At 46.3% G+C, this 16,761-nt stretch overlaps 1 protein-coding gene across 2 annotated transcripts in view; it reads left to right on the top strand.

Moving 5' to 3' along the window:
• The window catches only part of RHCE (Rh blood group CcEe antigens), a 171,289-nt gene that overhangs the window by 148,135 nt on the left and 6,393 nt on the right, over positions 1–16,761 (top strand). For both annotated transcript variants that reach the window (XM_077295922.1, XM_077295923.1), the window contains exons 7-8: positions 3,179–3,306; positions 16,120–16,199. In XM_077295922.1, the coding sequence (XP_077152037.1) occupies positions 3,179–3,306; positions 16,120–16,199 (208 nt within the window). The remainder of the gene's footprint in view (positions 1–3,178; positions 3,307–16,119; positions 16,200–16,761) is intronic.

Raw genomic sequence — 16,761 nt, 5'->3', positions numbered from 1 at the left:
TAACACCTCTCTGACATGTATCTGATGTGTTTTGAGATCAAAATATCATTGAGATAAAGCACTACAAATCTACCCACCACATGATGGAAAATGTCATTGACAAAGTGCTGAAAAAAACGCATGGGGTATTAGTCAGACCGAAAGGCATGACAAGATTTTCATAGTGCCCTTCAGGAGTGTTAAAAGCTGTTTTCCACTCATCCCCTACTCTGATTCTAATGATTATATTATATGCGCCCCTGAAATCCAACTAGGAGAACCATTTAGCCCCAACAATCTGATAAAATAAGTCAGGGATGAGTGTGAGAAGATAAGGGTCTTGGATGGCAATTCGGTTCAACTCACAAAAATCTAAACAGGGACACAGACTGCCATCTTTCTTATTAACAAAGAAAAACCTCATCATTACAAGAGAAGAGGAAGTTCTAATGTGTTCCTTAGCAAGACTCTGAGAGATGTAATTTTAATTGTCTGCCTTTCTGGTCCAGAAAGTTATATAATCTGGTCTTGGGTAGTTTCGCTACCGAGAGTAAGTTAACGGGGCAATCATATGCATGATGGGGAGGGCAGTTCTTGACTCCTTTTTTCCGAGAATACATCCACAAAATCATACAAAAAAAGAGGGTATAGATTTAGTGGATATGGTAAAGATAATGGTACTCAAGCAATTATTTTTATCAGAAATCACTCCACCTAACTATTTCCCTGGACTGCCAGTCAACCACAGGATTATGCATCACAAGAGGGGTAGGGAGACCCTCCAAGACATAGCAAGAAAGGAGCTTCTCATGGAGAGACCCTATGTGAAAGTTTACATTATGCACCACATGAGTAAAACTTCCCTGACCAAGAGGTGCAAAGACAATTGCAAATATGGGAATGGACCTCACCAGAACTCATGATCATTCATCATATTGGCCCTGCCCCACTATCCAAGAGGACAGATATGATCTCAGTCTTTGTACCTAAATCTGCCACAGTAGGTAAGATAAACTGATGTACATGCACAGGAGATATATACGCCCAGGTTGTAATCCTCCACACATCTTGGGGTCAGTAGTTTTCTGTTGGTTTCTTGTTTTTCGGTACAGAAGGACAGACCCCAATAAAATGACCCTTGCAACCACAAATTAAACACACCGGCCAACCGCAAGAGAACCCTACTAAAGAGTGCAGCGCCCCAGAGTCCTGGTCGTTGCAGTACTGTGGCTCCGCCACTATGGGGAGCTATGGTGCGTCCGATGGCACTGAAGGAGTTCATCTGATCAGGTATCACAGACACCAATACATTTCACAGCCGGGCCTCCGGGGGGAGCTAAGGGTGCTATTCATTAGGCCACTCCCCACCATAGTGGGTAAACTGGGGGTCAGGCAGGAAGTTAGATCAGAAGCTGACTGGGTTGGAACCAGGCAACACCTTGTGGCAGAGGGTGTTGTAGGGGAAGAAACAGTAGGGTCTCTGTCAGGGGTGGGATCCTGACAGAGGCTTGGCATCGAGAACGAACGTAACGGGACCGTGCCTGCTCCGGGTAGCGGCGGTGCCCAAGAAAGGCTTAGAAGAGAGATAGATTGTGCTGAGTGAGAAACGGGATCACGCAAAGGAGAAATACCAGTAGGAGTCGTGCTGTAAGATCGAAGCAACATCCTACTGAGGCGCACTACCGGTGGCCGGAACGCCGAGGGAGTAGAATAACATTCAGCTTCAAGCAATACTCCAAACAGCGGCAGGACAGTCAGTCTCAGGCGGGCTGTCTAACTCAAATCACCTATGAAGTCTTGGGAGGCAATTGTGGGAGAGGGGCGTCTCTAGGGTCCCGGAAGAACTCCAGGCCTACCCGTCAAACGGGTGCCGTTCCTACCCGAACCTCAGGGAGGGACGGAGGATTAGCAGAACATCATTTAATCGAGTTGTGAGGGAACACCAGAAACAGACACAACAGTTGTGGGGTACTTTCCGTAAGCACAGCAGGGAAGGACTACAACACATAGCGCTAGGGGGAAGGCACAGATTTCCTCCTGTGAAGAGAACTCTGGAAGTGCCATTGGACCGGCCGGACTTGCGCAGCCTGGTGAGCCGTATTCTGGATTGAGGACTCAGAGATCTTCAGTAAAGAGGTAAAGAGACTGCAACCTGGTGTCCTTGTTATTTATCGCGACCTGCACCCCACAACTGCACCGTTACAACACCTCTTATTTCACCGGACGTCCCCCACTGACAGACAGGGCCACGGACCGGGTCTAGCCACCGTGACAACCCCAGGACTGAGACCTAGAGGCCCGGCTCCGGGTACCCCTAGGCCCTGCGGCGGTGTGGGGGCGCTCCAAGAGCGGCCTGAACTAACTGCATTGGATCATCAGGGCACATAGGAGAACTCTCAGGTTTAGGGCTCATACCCATCAGCGTGAATAAAATCTGTCCGATGTTGTCCCTGAAAATTCATACCAGTGTCATGCAAATACAAAGCGATTTTTCTCACCTAGCATCCGTATGACATTCATATGACATGTGTATGCAATCCGTATGTAATGCGAATTTAACATTAGATAGATAGATACAAAAATGTTACATACTGTATATTTAGTACAATGCTCGTGTTGCTTACTGTACATGAATTTCATTTATAAATCACTAGAGAAAAAATAGTGTGGGATCCCCCGAAAATTCGTTAACCAGCAGAGGAAAAACACACAGCTGGTGGCTGAACATGCAACATACTTTCTGGAGAGGCTCTAACACAAATGTGAATAAAGCTTAAATAAAGCCTGAAAGTGCGTGTCAATGCCAGCAATAAAAAAAATATATATGCATGCCTACATTTACTTCAATGACATTGAAAACACACATTGAATTTAATCTAGACAAGCAAATTTAGCTCTCTGGTGACCCACCTAGCAGCTAGGGATTTGGGGGATATCACTGAGGGAGATGTTATTACAAGTTGAGATGTGGTTTCATATTCTACATCTTTGCCAGAACCCTCACTGTAATACCTTGAGCGCTTTTAACAAATACTATGACTATAGTTACACTCATAGATGAATGTATATTGTTCTTCATAGTGAGATCATCAGCATTATGTCAGTCTGTCATTATTTGTATAACGATATAAGATATAAAACACACAATAGAAATAAATAAATTTAATTCTAATAGAAATATTATTATTTTATTTTTCAGAACACAATGAATGTAATCACATTAGTGCATGATACATGTGGAATTCACTACACTTTTGGAATACCGGGACTGCTCGGGGGTATTGCCTATGCAGTCATCATCCTAATAGCAGATTTTGGCATTGGAATGTAAGTACAATATTGCAGAGTAAAAAATGGCTGGAAGGGGGTAGTCGTTAGTTAATAGTTACTGCAAACTGCTAGAGTCTGATTTTTAGATGTAAATATGAGATCTATTCAATTTGAATGTCTAAAATAATGAACTCACACTTAGAATGTGTGTATACTGTATGCTTACTTTTTAGAAAAATATTTAGAATTGAGAGTCCTCAGTGGTTGATACCTTTTAATGGCTAACTGAAAAGATGGTAACAAATTGCAAGCTTTCGAGACTACACAGGTCTCTTCATCAGGCAAAGACTAATACAAATTCTGAAGAATCACAAATTTATACACAACACAGCACAGAAAAATGCCATAGATAAGACAGGTGATGTGAAGCAGAATTACCATTATGTGAGTGATAAACAGTTATGTTCATAAATATTGGAACAGTTCATAGATAAGGAGTGTGGATGTTTCATTGTCCTCTGATTGGGGTCTGGTTCTATGTTATGGTGACCCCACATGGCCTGAACCAGACCCCAATCAGAGGACAATAAAACATTCACACTCCTTATCTATGAACTGTTCCAATATTTATGGACATAACTGTTTGTCACTCACATAATGGTAATTCTGCTTCATATCACCTGTCTTATCTATGGCACTTTTCTGTGCTGTGTTGTGTATAAATATGTGATTCTTCAGAATTTCTATTAGTCTTTGCTTGATGAAGAGACCTGAGTGGTCTGGAAAGCTTGCAATGTGTTACCATCTTTTCAGTTAGCCTTTAAAAGGTATCAACCACTGAGGACTCTCAATTCTAAATATTTTTCTATCTACTGGCTAACACGGTACCAAGATATATATCTTTCCTGCTTACTTTTTAGACACTTTATTATTTTCATCTACACAACCTCTTGTTAAATGGATCCTTAAACACCTAGATTCATACTTCCAGTCGATTTACAGTGTTGACTGTGTTGCAAAAAATTGTAGCATAATGCAAATTAATTGCACAAAAAAATATACCCCAACTTGTGAAAAGAAAATAAAGTGTGTGCTGCTATTCATGGCCTCCTAAAAGTTTATGCTGTATATTTACTAAGTGTACAACTTGTTTTTTTTATGCAATGGCTTCCAAAAGTGTTCACTCCCCCATGGCTTGGTTAGATTACATTACATTTACGGTCACCGCACCGCATCAGCAGGCCATTACAGCACGTCACCCCGGGGGTCTGTACTGCCCCCCTTCCGGCGTTGGCGATCACTTTGATTGGCTGATCAATTCTGCTCAGCCAATCACAGCGAAGTCACAATAAAGTTGCAAAAAAAAGTCACATGCTGTCATCTTTGCTGTCTGACACAGCACCAACCACAGCCATCACAATGAGTGGGGTGATTGCGAAGTCACTTCTCCTGATTAACCCCTTTAGCACTGATTGGCAGAACAATAGTTACTGGCCAATCAGCGCCAAAGGGGTTAATCCAAAATAGCAATCCCCACTCGGCACGCCATCTTTATCTCAGAGTTGGCATGCAGAGTGGTTGTGGATCCCTTCTGTTACCCTTAGGCCGGCGTCACACTGGCGAGTTTTACGGACGTAAGAGCGCAGAAACTACGTCCGTAAAACTCGCATTACATACGGCACAATTATTCTCAATGGGGCTGCTCCTATTAGCCGTATATTACGGTTCAGTATTATACGGCTTTCTACGGCCGTACAAAATCGCAGCATGCTGCGTTTGTCAGCGTACTGCGCAAAAAAATCGCCAATGAAAGTCTATGGGGGCGAGAAAAATACGGATTCCACACGGACCAGCAGTGTGACTTGCGAGAAATACGCAGCGCTGTTAGTGAAAAGTCGGTAATTCAATTGCCGGCTTTTCATTTCTCCTGCACAAACCCGACAGGATATGAGACATGGTTTACATACAGTAAACCATCTCATATCCCCCTTTTTTTTGCATATTCCACACTACTAATGTTAGTAGTGTGTATGTGCAAAATTTCAGCGCTGTAGCTGCTAAAATAAAGGGTTAAATGGCGGAAAAAATTGGCGTGGGCTCCCGCGCAATTTTCTCCGCCAGAGTGGTAAAGCCAGTGACTGAGGGCAGATATTAATAGCCAGGAGAGGATCCATGGTTATTGGCCCCCCCGTGGCTAAAAACATCTGCCCCCATCCACCCCAGAAAAGGCACATCTGGAAGATGCGCCTATTCTGGCACTTGGCCACTCTCTTCCCACTCCCTGTAGCGGTGGGATATGGGGTAATGAAGGGTTAATGCCACCTTGCTATTGGAAGGTGACATTAAGCCAGATTAATAATGGAGAGGCGTCAATTATGACACCTATCCATTATTAATCCAATTGTATGAAAGGGTTAAAAAACACACACACACATGATTAAAAAGGATTTTAATGAAATAAACACAGTGGTTGTTGTAATAATTTATTGTTCTCTCAAATCCATTTGCAGTCCCTCGCTTGGCAACATAATAAACGCACAAGATACATACCTTCTGATGTACTGTCAGGTCCAACGATGTAATCCATCTGTATGGGTTAACTAATATTACAAGCAGGAGCCCTGCTATAATGCAGCTGTGCTCCGTGCTTGTAATTCCCCTGCGAATGAATGAAATGTAGGTCATTGACCTACATTTCATTCAGTCGCGGTGATGCGCCCCCTGGTGGATGTCCTCATATGACCTGGAGCGTGGGAAAAAGTTCCCAGGCTGCAGTTCATGAGAACATCCACCAGAGGGCGCCTCACCGCGAATGAATGAAATGTAGGTCAATGACCTACATTTCATTCATTCGCAGGGGAATTACAAGCACGGAGCACAGCTGCATTATAGCAGGGCTCCTGCTTGTAATATTAGTTAACCCCTTCAGATGGATTACATCGTTGGACCTGACAGTACATCAGAAGGTATGTATCTTGTGCGTTTATTATGTTGCCAAGCGAGGGACTGCAAATGGATTTGAGAGAACAATAAATTATTACAACAACCGCTGTGTTTATTTCATTAAAATCCTTTTTAATCATGTGTGTGTGTGTTTTTTAACCCTTTCCAACAATTGGATTAATAATGGATAGGTGACATAATTGACGCCTCTCCATTATTAATCTGGCTTAATGTCACCTTACAATAGCAAGGTGGCATTAACCCTTCATTACCCCATATCCCACCGCTACAGGGAGTGGGAAGAGAGTGGCCAAGTGCCAGAATAGGCGCATCTTCCAGATGTGCCTTTTCTGGGGTGGCTGGGGGCAGATGTTTTTAGCCACGGGGGGGCCAATAACCATGGACCCTCTCCTGGCTATTAATATCTGCCCTCAGTCACTGGCTTTACCACTCTGGCGGAGAAAATTGCGCGGGAGCCCACGCCAATTTTTTCCGCCATTTAACCCTTTATTTTAGCAGCTACAGCGCTGAAATTTTGCACATACACACTACTAACATTAGTAGTGTGGAATATGCAAAAAAAAAGGGGATATGAGATGGTTTACTATATGTAAACCATGTCTCATATCCTGTCGGGTTTGTGCAGGAGAAATGAAAAGCCGGCAATTGAATTACCGGCTGTTCACAGATATCGCGCTGAATGAAATATAAATACAGAATATATATATATATGTGTCTCAATGACATATATATATATACTGTATATATGTTTTAATGAACATTTGAGCACATAAATCCATTAGATGTCGGTTTTGCAAGCCTGCGCGAAAATCTCGCAGTACGGATGCCATACGGATTACATACGGAGGATGCCATGCGCAAAATACGCTGACACACCCTGACTACGGATCACTATTTTGGGAACATTTCACCGTATTTCGGCCGTATTACGGCCGTAAAATACGGACCGTATTGTCTTACGCCGAGTGTGACGCCGGCCTTAGAGAGAGAATTTCATTGGTGGCCAGTGCAATCCTCCTTCAACCTATGTCCTCCAATGCCTCCTGCGATCTCCTGTGCTGTGTGCTGGCTGCTATGTGACCTGATCTGTGATCACAGCTGCAGCAGTTCTCCAATCCCGGTTCCAGCTCATGACGTATGTTTTTCTTTTTGCAAAAACAAAAAAGAATTGTTTGCGCCGAGTAAATTTTTAGCTAGTGCTTTAGGAGAGCTTACCTCGCATTGTTTGTGACGTTAGTTTTTCTTTTGCAAAAAAAAAAGAATAGTTAGCGAAGAGTAGCTTTATATTAAGGGCATTAGTGTAATGAATGTCACTGTAATTTTTTTTATACAAACTTATTTTTTTACATTTACTGATTTTTCTTTTCATTTGTTTTTCTTTTAAGTGTTTCTTCTAAATTTTTCCTTTTAACTTTTCTCTCTACTTTTTTCTCTCCACTTTTTATAATAAATAGTACCCTTTACACAAGCTCCATACAATGCAAGTGTAAAAGCACCACTTAAACACAAACCCCGTTGTTTTGAAGAATACAATAAAAATGGCCCATTAGTCAAAAAGACATTATTGACCAGAGGAGGCATACACTTTCCTTGCCTCTGACATGGATTCAGCCAGTGAGGAAGATCCCACATTCTTCTATTCCTCATCTAGTGAGGAGGGACCCCCAGCAAGGTGACCTATCACACAGGCAACCCCTGCAGTAATTGATCCCATATGGACTGCATCCCCTGAAAATAATCTACCTGTTATTTCACATTTCATCGTCAGCTCAGGAATCCAATTTGATGCTACAGGCCTCACTGAAATTGACCTTTTCAAATTGTTTTTCAGCGAAGAAATAATAAATCTTATGGTGGTCCAGACAAATTATACCCATCAATTTTTCACCCAAAAGCCCACGTCATCATAAGCCAGATGGACCACTGTAAATGCAGCAGAAATTATGACATTTTGGGTAATTGTGCTGCATATGGGCATTGTCATAGAACCAGCACATCTGTATTCTGTATGACCATGACAAGGACACAATTTGAAGCAATGCACAAATGTTTGCATTAATGCGCTGTGTCCTCCCCAAGACGATCCTAACTTTGATCGTCTACTGTATATAAAATTCGGCCAGTGGTTGAACACTTCAGCAGAAAATTTGCTGAGGCGTACAACCCCCAAAGGGACATCTGTATAGATGAATCTCTGGTTAATTTCAAAGGGAGGCTAAAATTCCGACAATACCTGCCCAGAAAGAGGGTCGGGTATAGAATTAAACTGTACAAGCTGTGCAAGAGTACCTCAGGGTACACCCACAGGATGCAAACCCTAAAAAAAAAAAAACAGTGAAATTCCAGGTTGTAAGGTAGCAAAAATGCCATGGGGGTGAATACTTTCAAAAGCCACAGTAGCATCATCAAGTTCAAACTTGGAATTGCCTTTCTCCTATAGTAATGAATGTCCCCTGGTCCTTTGTAAGGTCCTTAGAATGCATAATGTTTAAATGCCACAACTAAGCTAAGTATTAAAGGGAACCTATCACCCCGTTTTTTAAAGATTAGATAAAAATAGTGTGAAATAGGGGCAGAGCTGGGCTTTACATTAGTGCCTTTTTGTTGCCTTTATTCCCCCGTTAGGCTGCTTAAATACCTGTGTGAAGTGGCCATTTTGTCCTGTCACTCAAGTTGGTCAGGTCGGATGGGCGTGGTTACAGCGCTGTTTCTCCCCCAGAAACCTGCTCATCATTACGTTGGTGGCGTAGTGGTGTGCGCATGTCCAAAGCGAAGATCCACTGCCCAGGAGATTCAAAACAGCGCGGGCTTCGCTATTCGCCGTTTACCGGTGGGCGCGGCCATCTTTCCTGTGGCCGCGCGTGCGCAGATGGAGCGCTCTGCTGCCCGGGCTTCAGGAAAATGGCCGCCGCGATCTCCATCTGCGCACGCGCGGAATCCCGCGGCCATTTTCCTGAAGCCCAGGCAGCAGAGCGCTCTATCTGCGCACGCGCGGCCACAGGAAAGATGGCCGCGCCCACCGGTAAACGGCGAATAGCGAAGCCCGCGCTGTTTTGAATCTCCTGGGCAGTGGATCTTCGCTTTGGACATGCGCACACCACTACGCCACCAACGTAATGATGAGCAGGTTTCTGGGGGAGAAACAGCGCTGTAACCACGCCCATCCGACCTGACCAACTTGAGTGACAGGACAAAACGGCCACTTCACACAGGTATTTCGGCAGCCTAACGGGGGAATAAAGGCAACAAAAAGGCACTAATGTAAAGCCCAGCTCTGCCCCTATTTCACACTATGTTTATCTAATCTTAACTTAAAGGGAACCTATCACCCCGTTTTTTAAAGATTAGATAAACATAGTGTGAAATAGGGGCAGAGCTGGGCTTTACATTAGTGCCTTTTTGTTGCCTTTATTCCCCCGTTAGGCTGCCGAAATACCTGTGTGAAGTGGCCGTTTTGTCCTGTCACTCAAGTTGGTCAGGTCGGATGGGCGTGGTTACAGCGCTGTTTCTCCCCCAGAAACCTGCTCATCATTACGTTGGTGGCGTAGTGGTGTGCGCATGTCCAAAGCGAAGATCCACTGCCCAGGAGATTCAAAACAGCGCGGGCTTCGCTATTCGCCGTTTACCGGTGGGCGCGGCCATCTTTCCTGTGGCCGCGCGTGCGCAGATGGAGCGCTCTGCTGCCCGGGCTTCAGGAAAATGGCCGCCGCGATCTCCATCTGCGCACGCGCGGAATCCCGCGGCCATTTTCCTGAAGCCCAGGCAGCAGAGCGCTCTATCTGCGCACGCGCGGCCACAGGAAAGATGGCCGCGCCCACCGGTAAACGGCGAATAGCGAAGCCCGCGCTGTTTTGAATCTCCTGGGCAGTGGATCTTCGCTTTGGACATGCGCACACCACTACGCCACCAACGTAATGATGAGCAGGTTTCTGGGGGAGAAACAGCGCTGTAACCACGCCCATCCGACCTGACCAACTTGAGTGACAGGACAAAACGGCCACTTCACACAGGTATTTCGGCAGCCTAACGGGGGAATAAAGGCAACAAAAAGGCACTAATGTAAAGCCCAGCTCTGCCCCTATTTCACACTATGTTTATCTAATCTTTAAAAAACGGGGTGATAGGTTCCCTTTAAGTTGAGTGCACTCCTTTGTTCACAGAATCTACTTATTTCTTCTATTGGTATCTTCAGCAGCCTCACATTCCTTGTCACAGATTATTCAGAGTCTCAGTCCTTATTTTTATGCTCCCCTCAGATTGGGAAACATGAAACTTGGTGACAGATTCCCTTTAAACTGGCCAAACACATAAGAGATAAGTCAGCAAATAAATAGAGATAAGAAATAAAGATAATGAATGAATCCAATTTTTGACTGTACTCTATTACATTGGTATACAGTGGCATGCAAATTTTTGGGAACCCCTGGTCAAAATGACTGTTATTGTGAACAGATAAGTAAGTTGAAGATGAAATGATCTCTGTAACTTTAACTTTAGGCCTTATACAGATCATTTCATCTTCACCTTGCTTAACTGTTCACAATAACAGTCATTTTGACCAGGGGACAACCCCTTGTGAACAGCATATTTCTACTCGGACAACCTACCTGTGAACCACACCATAGATTATCATTGGTATATGTTGTATCCGTAAAAAAAAAATGCATGGAGCACGTACGTGCAACACAGACGTGTGAATGAGACCTAACCAATATCTTACGCACAGGTGTTGATCCAACAAAGTCAGCGCTGGATCTCCGAGGTTTGCATAACATTGTTGCTCCACGTGAACACTGCAGAGGCAGCTCATGTGCAGCGCCCCAGAGACCTGGTCGTTGCAGTAACATCGCTCTGCCGCTAAGGGGGGTGATGGTACGTCTGATAGCACTGAAGGGGTTCACCTGACCAGGTATCACAGACACCAATACACTTCACAGTCTGGCCTCCAGGAGGAGCTAAGGGCGCTATGTATTAGGCCACTCCTCACAGTCTGGTAAAACTGGGGGCTAGATAGGAAGTTGGAGAGAAAGCTGACTGGGTTGGAACCAGGCAACATCCTGTGGCAGAGGGTGTTGCAGGGGAAGATTCAGGGGGGTCCCTGTCAGGGGTGGGATCCTGACAGAGGCCTAGCAAACAGAAAAGAACGTTAAGGAACCGCGCCAGCACTTCATCGCGGCGGTATCTCAAGAAAGGCAAAGAAGCGAGGTTTATTGTGGAGAGTGAGAAACGAAATCACAGCAAAAAGGAGATAACACCAATAGGAGTCGTGCTGTAAGATCGAGGCAACATCCTATTGAGGCGCGTAGCCGGTGGCCAGAACGCCGAGGAAGTATTAGGCTCCAAGCAATACTTCAAACAGAGGCAGGACAGTTGATTTTAGGTTGGCTGTCTCACCAAAATCACCTAAGAAGACATAGGGGGCAACTGTGGGAGAGGGGCGACACTAGGGTCCCAGAAGAACTCCAGGCCTTCCCGTCATACGGGTGCGTCCTATCCATATCATCTGGGGGACGGAGAAGAACATCAGAATCAGTTGTGAGGGAACATCAGAAACAGACACAACAGTTGTGAGGACTATCCCGTGGTGCTCAGCAGAGAAGTACTACAACACACAAGCGCTAGTTGGTAGGCACCGATTTCCACCTGCAAAGGGAACTCTGGATGTGCCATCAGACCGGCCGGACTCAGCCAGCCCAGTTAACAGTGCTCTGGATTGAGGATCCTGAAGCCTTCAGTAAAGAGGTAAAGAGACTGCAACCCTGTGTCCTCGTTATTCATCGCGACCTGCACCGCGCACCACCATCATCTTATCTTTCATTGGACGCCCCTTAGCAGGGTCACAGACCGGGTCTAGCCACCGTGACAACCCCAGAACTGAGACAGAGAAGCCCGGTGCCGAGTACTCCGCGGCCCTGCGTCTGGGGGCGCTCCAAACTTGGCGTCACGAACAGGATCTACTTAAGCCTGAAGAAGCAGGTCATGTGTGCCTTGGAACTGTGATTGAACTGAGCTTAAACCGTGATTTATTACAAAGACTGTGCATTGCTGTTACCACCAAGAGTTCCCGCCAAAATCGCCGCCATTGCAGCGCCGAAGAAGAAAGGCGTGAAAGTGGGCGTAGACCCGCTGAAGGGCGCGAAAGACGATGGCCGCCCAGTCTAAATATTATTGCACCGTGAGGACGTATCCGTCAGCAGCCGAGATCCGCCTCCTGATTCTCAATGGTGGGCGGAGGCAGAGGAAACGAAACCGCCCACGAAGGAGAGAGCGGGAAAAAGATCAGGAAGTGACCCACGTGGAGGATGAGATGGCTGATCGCTCAGACCCAGAATGTGGGGTTGAAGTGGAGAACTCCCCCAACTACCCGGAGGAGCGTAGCGGCCCCGTCTCCACAGCCGATGTGGGTCTCCTGCAACTCGAGATGGAGGACCTAATCGAACAACTTCTCCAACTGCGGGTGGAAGCCAAGACTGCATCCCAGGAAACGCCAGCGGAGGATCCCCTGACCTCGGTCCCTGCACCGCTGCTCGGGTTGCTGCCAATGTCTCCACGGATGTCACCACCAGCGGAGCCAGCCGTGCGGGAGGACGTTGCACTGGCCGGTAAGCTCGCCGACCCTGCCCCATTAGCAGAGGACCTGCTGATAGGCCCAGTTGCAGCGCCACCTCCCCCTGGGACCCACCGACTCCAGCACCTCCTTTCCTGGGACCAGGCCACCGGCATGGAGCACCTTCTAAAGGCTCCGATCGCACCAGTCACCCTGCCGGGCGCCGTCTATGCCGAGCACACGGTGTGCCGCTGGGTGAACCCCGGGTCTGACTTTATGGGGTTCCCCGGGGTGGCGACCCAAGAAGGAGAGATGGTGCAGGCCCTCAGCTGGGAGGAATACCAGGCCCAGCTAGAGCAGCAGTGGAAAAAGAAAGAGAAGACGTACCAGGCCGGGCTGGAGGCCCATCACCAGAAAGACTTGGCAGTGAAGGACCGGGCCCGTAAGGACCCCAGCGCTCATCAGGCCCCGTGCAGGCAGGGCATCGTCATCACCTTTAAGCTCCGTGGAGGCTGGGGCTTTATTAAAGAGCCGGGCCTGTACGCCGAAGTGTTTGTTAACCGGAGGGATGTCGAGTCCCACCTGAGGGAGGGTCATTCGGACCGGGACCTCTACCCAGGGGACGAAGTCACCTACACCCGGCACTTTGGGGAGAAGGGGTGGTTCGCATTGAATGTCCACAAGAGACAGGACCCCGTGACACCCCCAACCAAGGTGCCAGCAGAACAGTCCCCTGTGGTGAAGACGCCCTCCTGCGACCGATCCACCGTTACTACCAAGACCACAGTGGTTACTCCAACTTGCACCGTGGTAAAGACCACAACCTGCACTGTCGCAACCACCACCGCTCTGGTGGCCGGAAGCCTGGCCGCAGTGGTAGCTGGTGCCCAAGTTGGCGTTGGAACCAAAACGGTGGCCACCCAGACCCCTGTCTGGGACAAGGAGACCACCTCCGGATCAGCCAGAACATGAGTAAGCAGTAATGCTTTACAGAATGTATATAGTTAATTGTTCGTCTTTTTGTGTTTTTTTGCTACTATAACCCGATCAGGGTTCTTTCTTAAAAGGATCCCTTAGTTGACCCGGGATCCCTATTTTGCCTTTTTGATTGGTTCATCACTGTTTTAAAGACTACTGAATCATGGACGGTGAATGGTTCACAAACTGTTTTGTACATAGTTTGCACCTTATTAAAGGTGCCCCCTACTGGTTTTACAAGAAAAAGAACTCTTTGCGAATAAACTGTTCCTGGAAACAGTACAGGAGTTCCTGCCTTACACGAACTTGCAGCTTGAGAAGTTGCGCTACCTCCAAGAGACTTGGTTCCCTTTTAAAGGGAACGTTCACCAATAGCACTTAAAGTATAATGTTACCTTAAGAGCAGTAGTAATAATGTTTATATGTAGAAGTAATATGTAGTTAGTTAGTTATAAGAAAATGTTTGATAATGTTGCTAGAGATTGAGGACAGGGAAGTGAACCCGTACGGGGTTAGATGGTGAGTCCTCCTAGGAGCCATAAAGAGATGGTTCAGTGTTCCTGTGCTAAGAAAAGAGGCAGTGGGCCTGGGCAGATAGACAGGCGGTCCTGCATAAGACAAATCAAGAAGAAAGTGTTGCACTTAGAAGAGAGAAGTGATCAAAGTTAATTTATATTTTAGAAGTTTTATAGTAAGCCTTTAGTGGATTCAGCTTATACGTCCTTAGAGGCAAAGTTAAATTATTGTTGAGAATTTGCACTAAGTAGAATACCCGGCTGGGTAAGAAAAGTTATTTATAGGATGTTATTTAAAATATTTAACCATGTTCTGTTTGTAACGTTCAAGTGTCCTCACCTCCCATAAAGGGAAGCTCTGTTCAAATTTACTTGTTTCTGCATTTCAAAAATTGTATGTCTTTTTGCTGACATGTATTGTTGTTTTCTTCCCAGTCCAGGAGTACTGGATTTAACCGGGGGGAGTGCAGCGCCCCAGAGACCTGGTCGTTGCAGTAACATCGCTCTGCCGCTAAGGGGGGTGATGGTACGTCTGATGGCACTGAAGGAGTTCACCTGACCAGGTATCACAGACACCAATACACTTCACAGTCTGGCCTCCAGGGGGAGCTAAGGGCACTATGTATTAGGCCACTCCTCACAGTCTGGTAAAACTGGGGGTTAGATAGGAAGTTGGAGAGAAAGCCGACTGGGTTGGAACCAGGCAACATCCTGTGGCAGAGGGTGTTGCAGGGGAAGATTCAGGGGGGTCCCTGTCAGGGGTGGGATCCTGACAGAGGCCTAGCAAACAGAAAAGAACGTTAAGGAGCCGCGCCTGCACTTCATCACGGCGGTATCTCAAGAAAGGCAAAGAAGCGAGGTTTATTGTGGAGAGTGAGAAACGAAATGACAGCAAAAAGGAGATAACACCAATAGGAGTCGTGCTGTAAGATCGAGGCAACATCCTATTGAGGCGCGTAGCCGGTGGCCAGAATGCCGAGGAAGTATTAGGCTCCAAGCAATACTTCAAACAGAGGCAGGACAGTTGATTTTAGGTTGGCTGTCTCACCAAAATCACCTAAGAAGACATAGGGGGCAACTGTGGGAGAGGGGCGACGCTAGGGTCCCGGAAGAACTCCAGGCCTTCCCGTCATACGGGTGCGTCCTATCCATATCATCTGGGGGATGGAGAAGAACATCAGAATCAGTTGTGAGGGAACATCAGAAACAGACACAACAGTTGTGAGGACTATCCCGTGGTGCTCAGCAGGGAAGTACTACAACACACAAGCGCTAGTTGGTAGGCACCGATTTCCACCTGCAAAGGGAACTCTGGATGTGCCATCGGACCGGCTGGACTGAGCCAGCCCGGTTAACAGTGCTCTGGATTGAGGATCCTGAAGCCTTCAGTAAAGAGGTAAAGAGACTGCAAACATGTGTCCTCGTTATTCATCGCGACCTGCACCGCGCACCACCATCATCTTATCTTTCATTGGACGCCCCTTAGCAGGGTCACGGACCGGGTCTAGTCACCGTGACAACCCCAGAACTGAGACAGAGAAGCCCGGTGCCGAGTACCACGCGGCCCTGCGTCTGGGGGCGCTCTACATGTACTGTAGTTGTACTGTAGTCCTCACATATTCTTCAGACGTCCAAAGGTTTAATCAAAGGAAGTTTTAGCAAAGTAGCCCATCAGCAACTGCCAAATGGATGTAGTATTCATGTGACATAACAATGTCATGCGAGCCTCGGAAGACCTGGTGGCAACATTGCTAGAACAGTGCCGTGCAGGAAGTGAGTATATGTTATTTTTAAATAAAGTGTTTAAGAAGAGGTTGTCCAGGTAGTGGACAACCCCTTTAAGGTGCTTCTTCTCTTTTTCTATAGATCAAGCTTTCAAGCACTAGTTGGTGTTGGCTGCATCCTTCTAACATTGACTCTAAGCTTAGGTGGTGGAATTCTTACAGGTGAGTACAGAATTTATTGTAGACTACATTTACATAAATAATAAACATGTCTCAAGAACAAGAAATGCCCAGAAACTAACCTTAGGGTATGTGCACTTAATAAAGAGGCACTGTCATCAATTTTTTCATTGTCTTAATATATTGCAATCATCATATTATATGGCATGATGTACTTATTATTATTCCCTATCAGTATATCTTTGAAATGTGGGAGGAAACCAGAGAACCCAGTAAGAAACCCACGCAAAAACACGGGGAGAACATATACACATCTCCTTGCAGATGATGTCCTTGGTGGGATTTGAACCCTGGACACTAGCACTGCAGAGCAACAGTGCAAACCAAGTTGGCCCCTTTTACTCTTCAGTTTTTTGCTATCCGTCAAATTTTGAAAAAACGAATCCGGTGACTGATCCGTTTTTTTCTCATAGACTTGTATTAGCGACGGATTGCGATGGATGGCCTCAAGTTTCATCTGTCGTTTGCTGGATTCATCAAAAATTGTTTGTCCAGCGTTCCCACAAACCGCAGTACTAATACGGCGGCACAATCGCAGGGTCTC

This window comes from Ranitomeya variabilis, chromosome 3 (assembly GCF_051348905.1).
Source record: "Ranitomeya variabilis isolate aRanVar5 chromosome 3, aRanVar5.hap1, whole genome shotgun sequence".
NCBI lineage: Eukaryota > Metazoa > Chordata > Amphibia > Anura > Dendrobatidae > Ranitomeya > Ranitomeya variabilis.
This window is presented reverse-complemented; position numbering and strand designations above follow the sequence as displayed.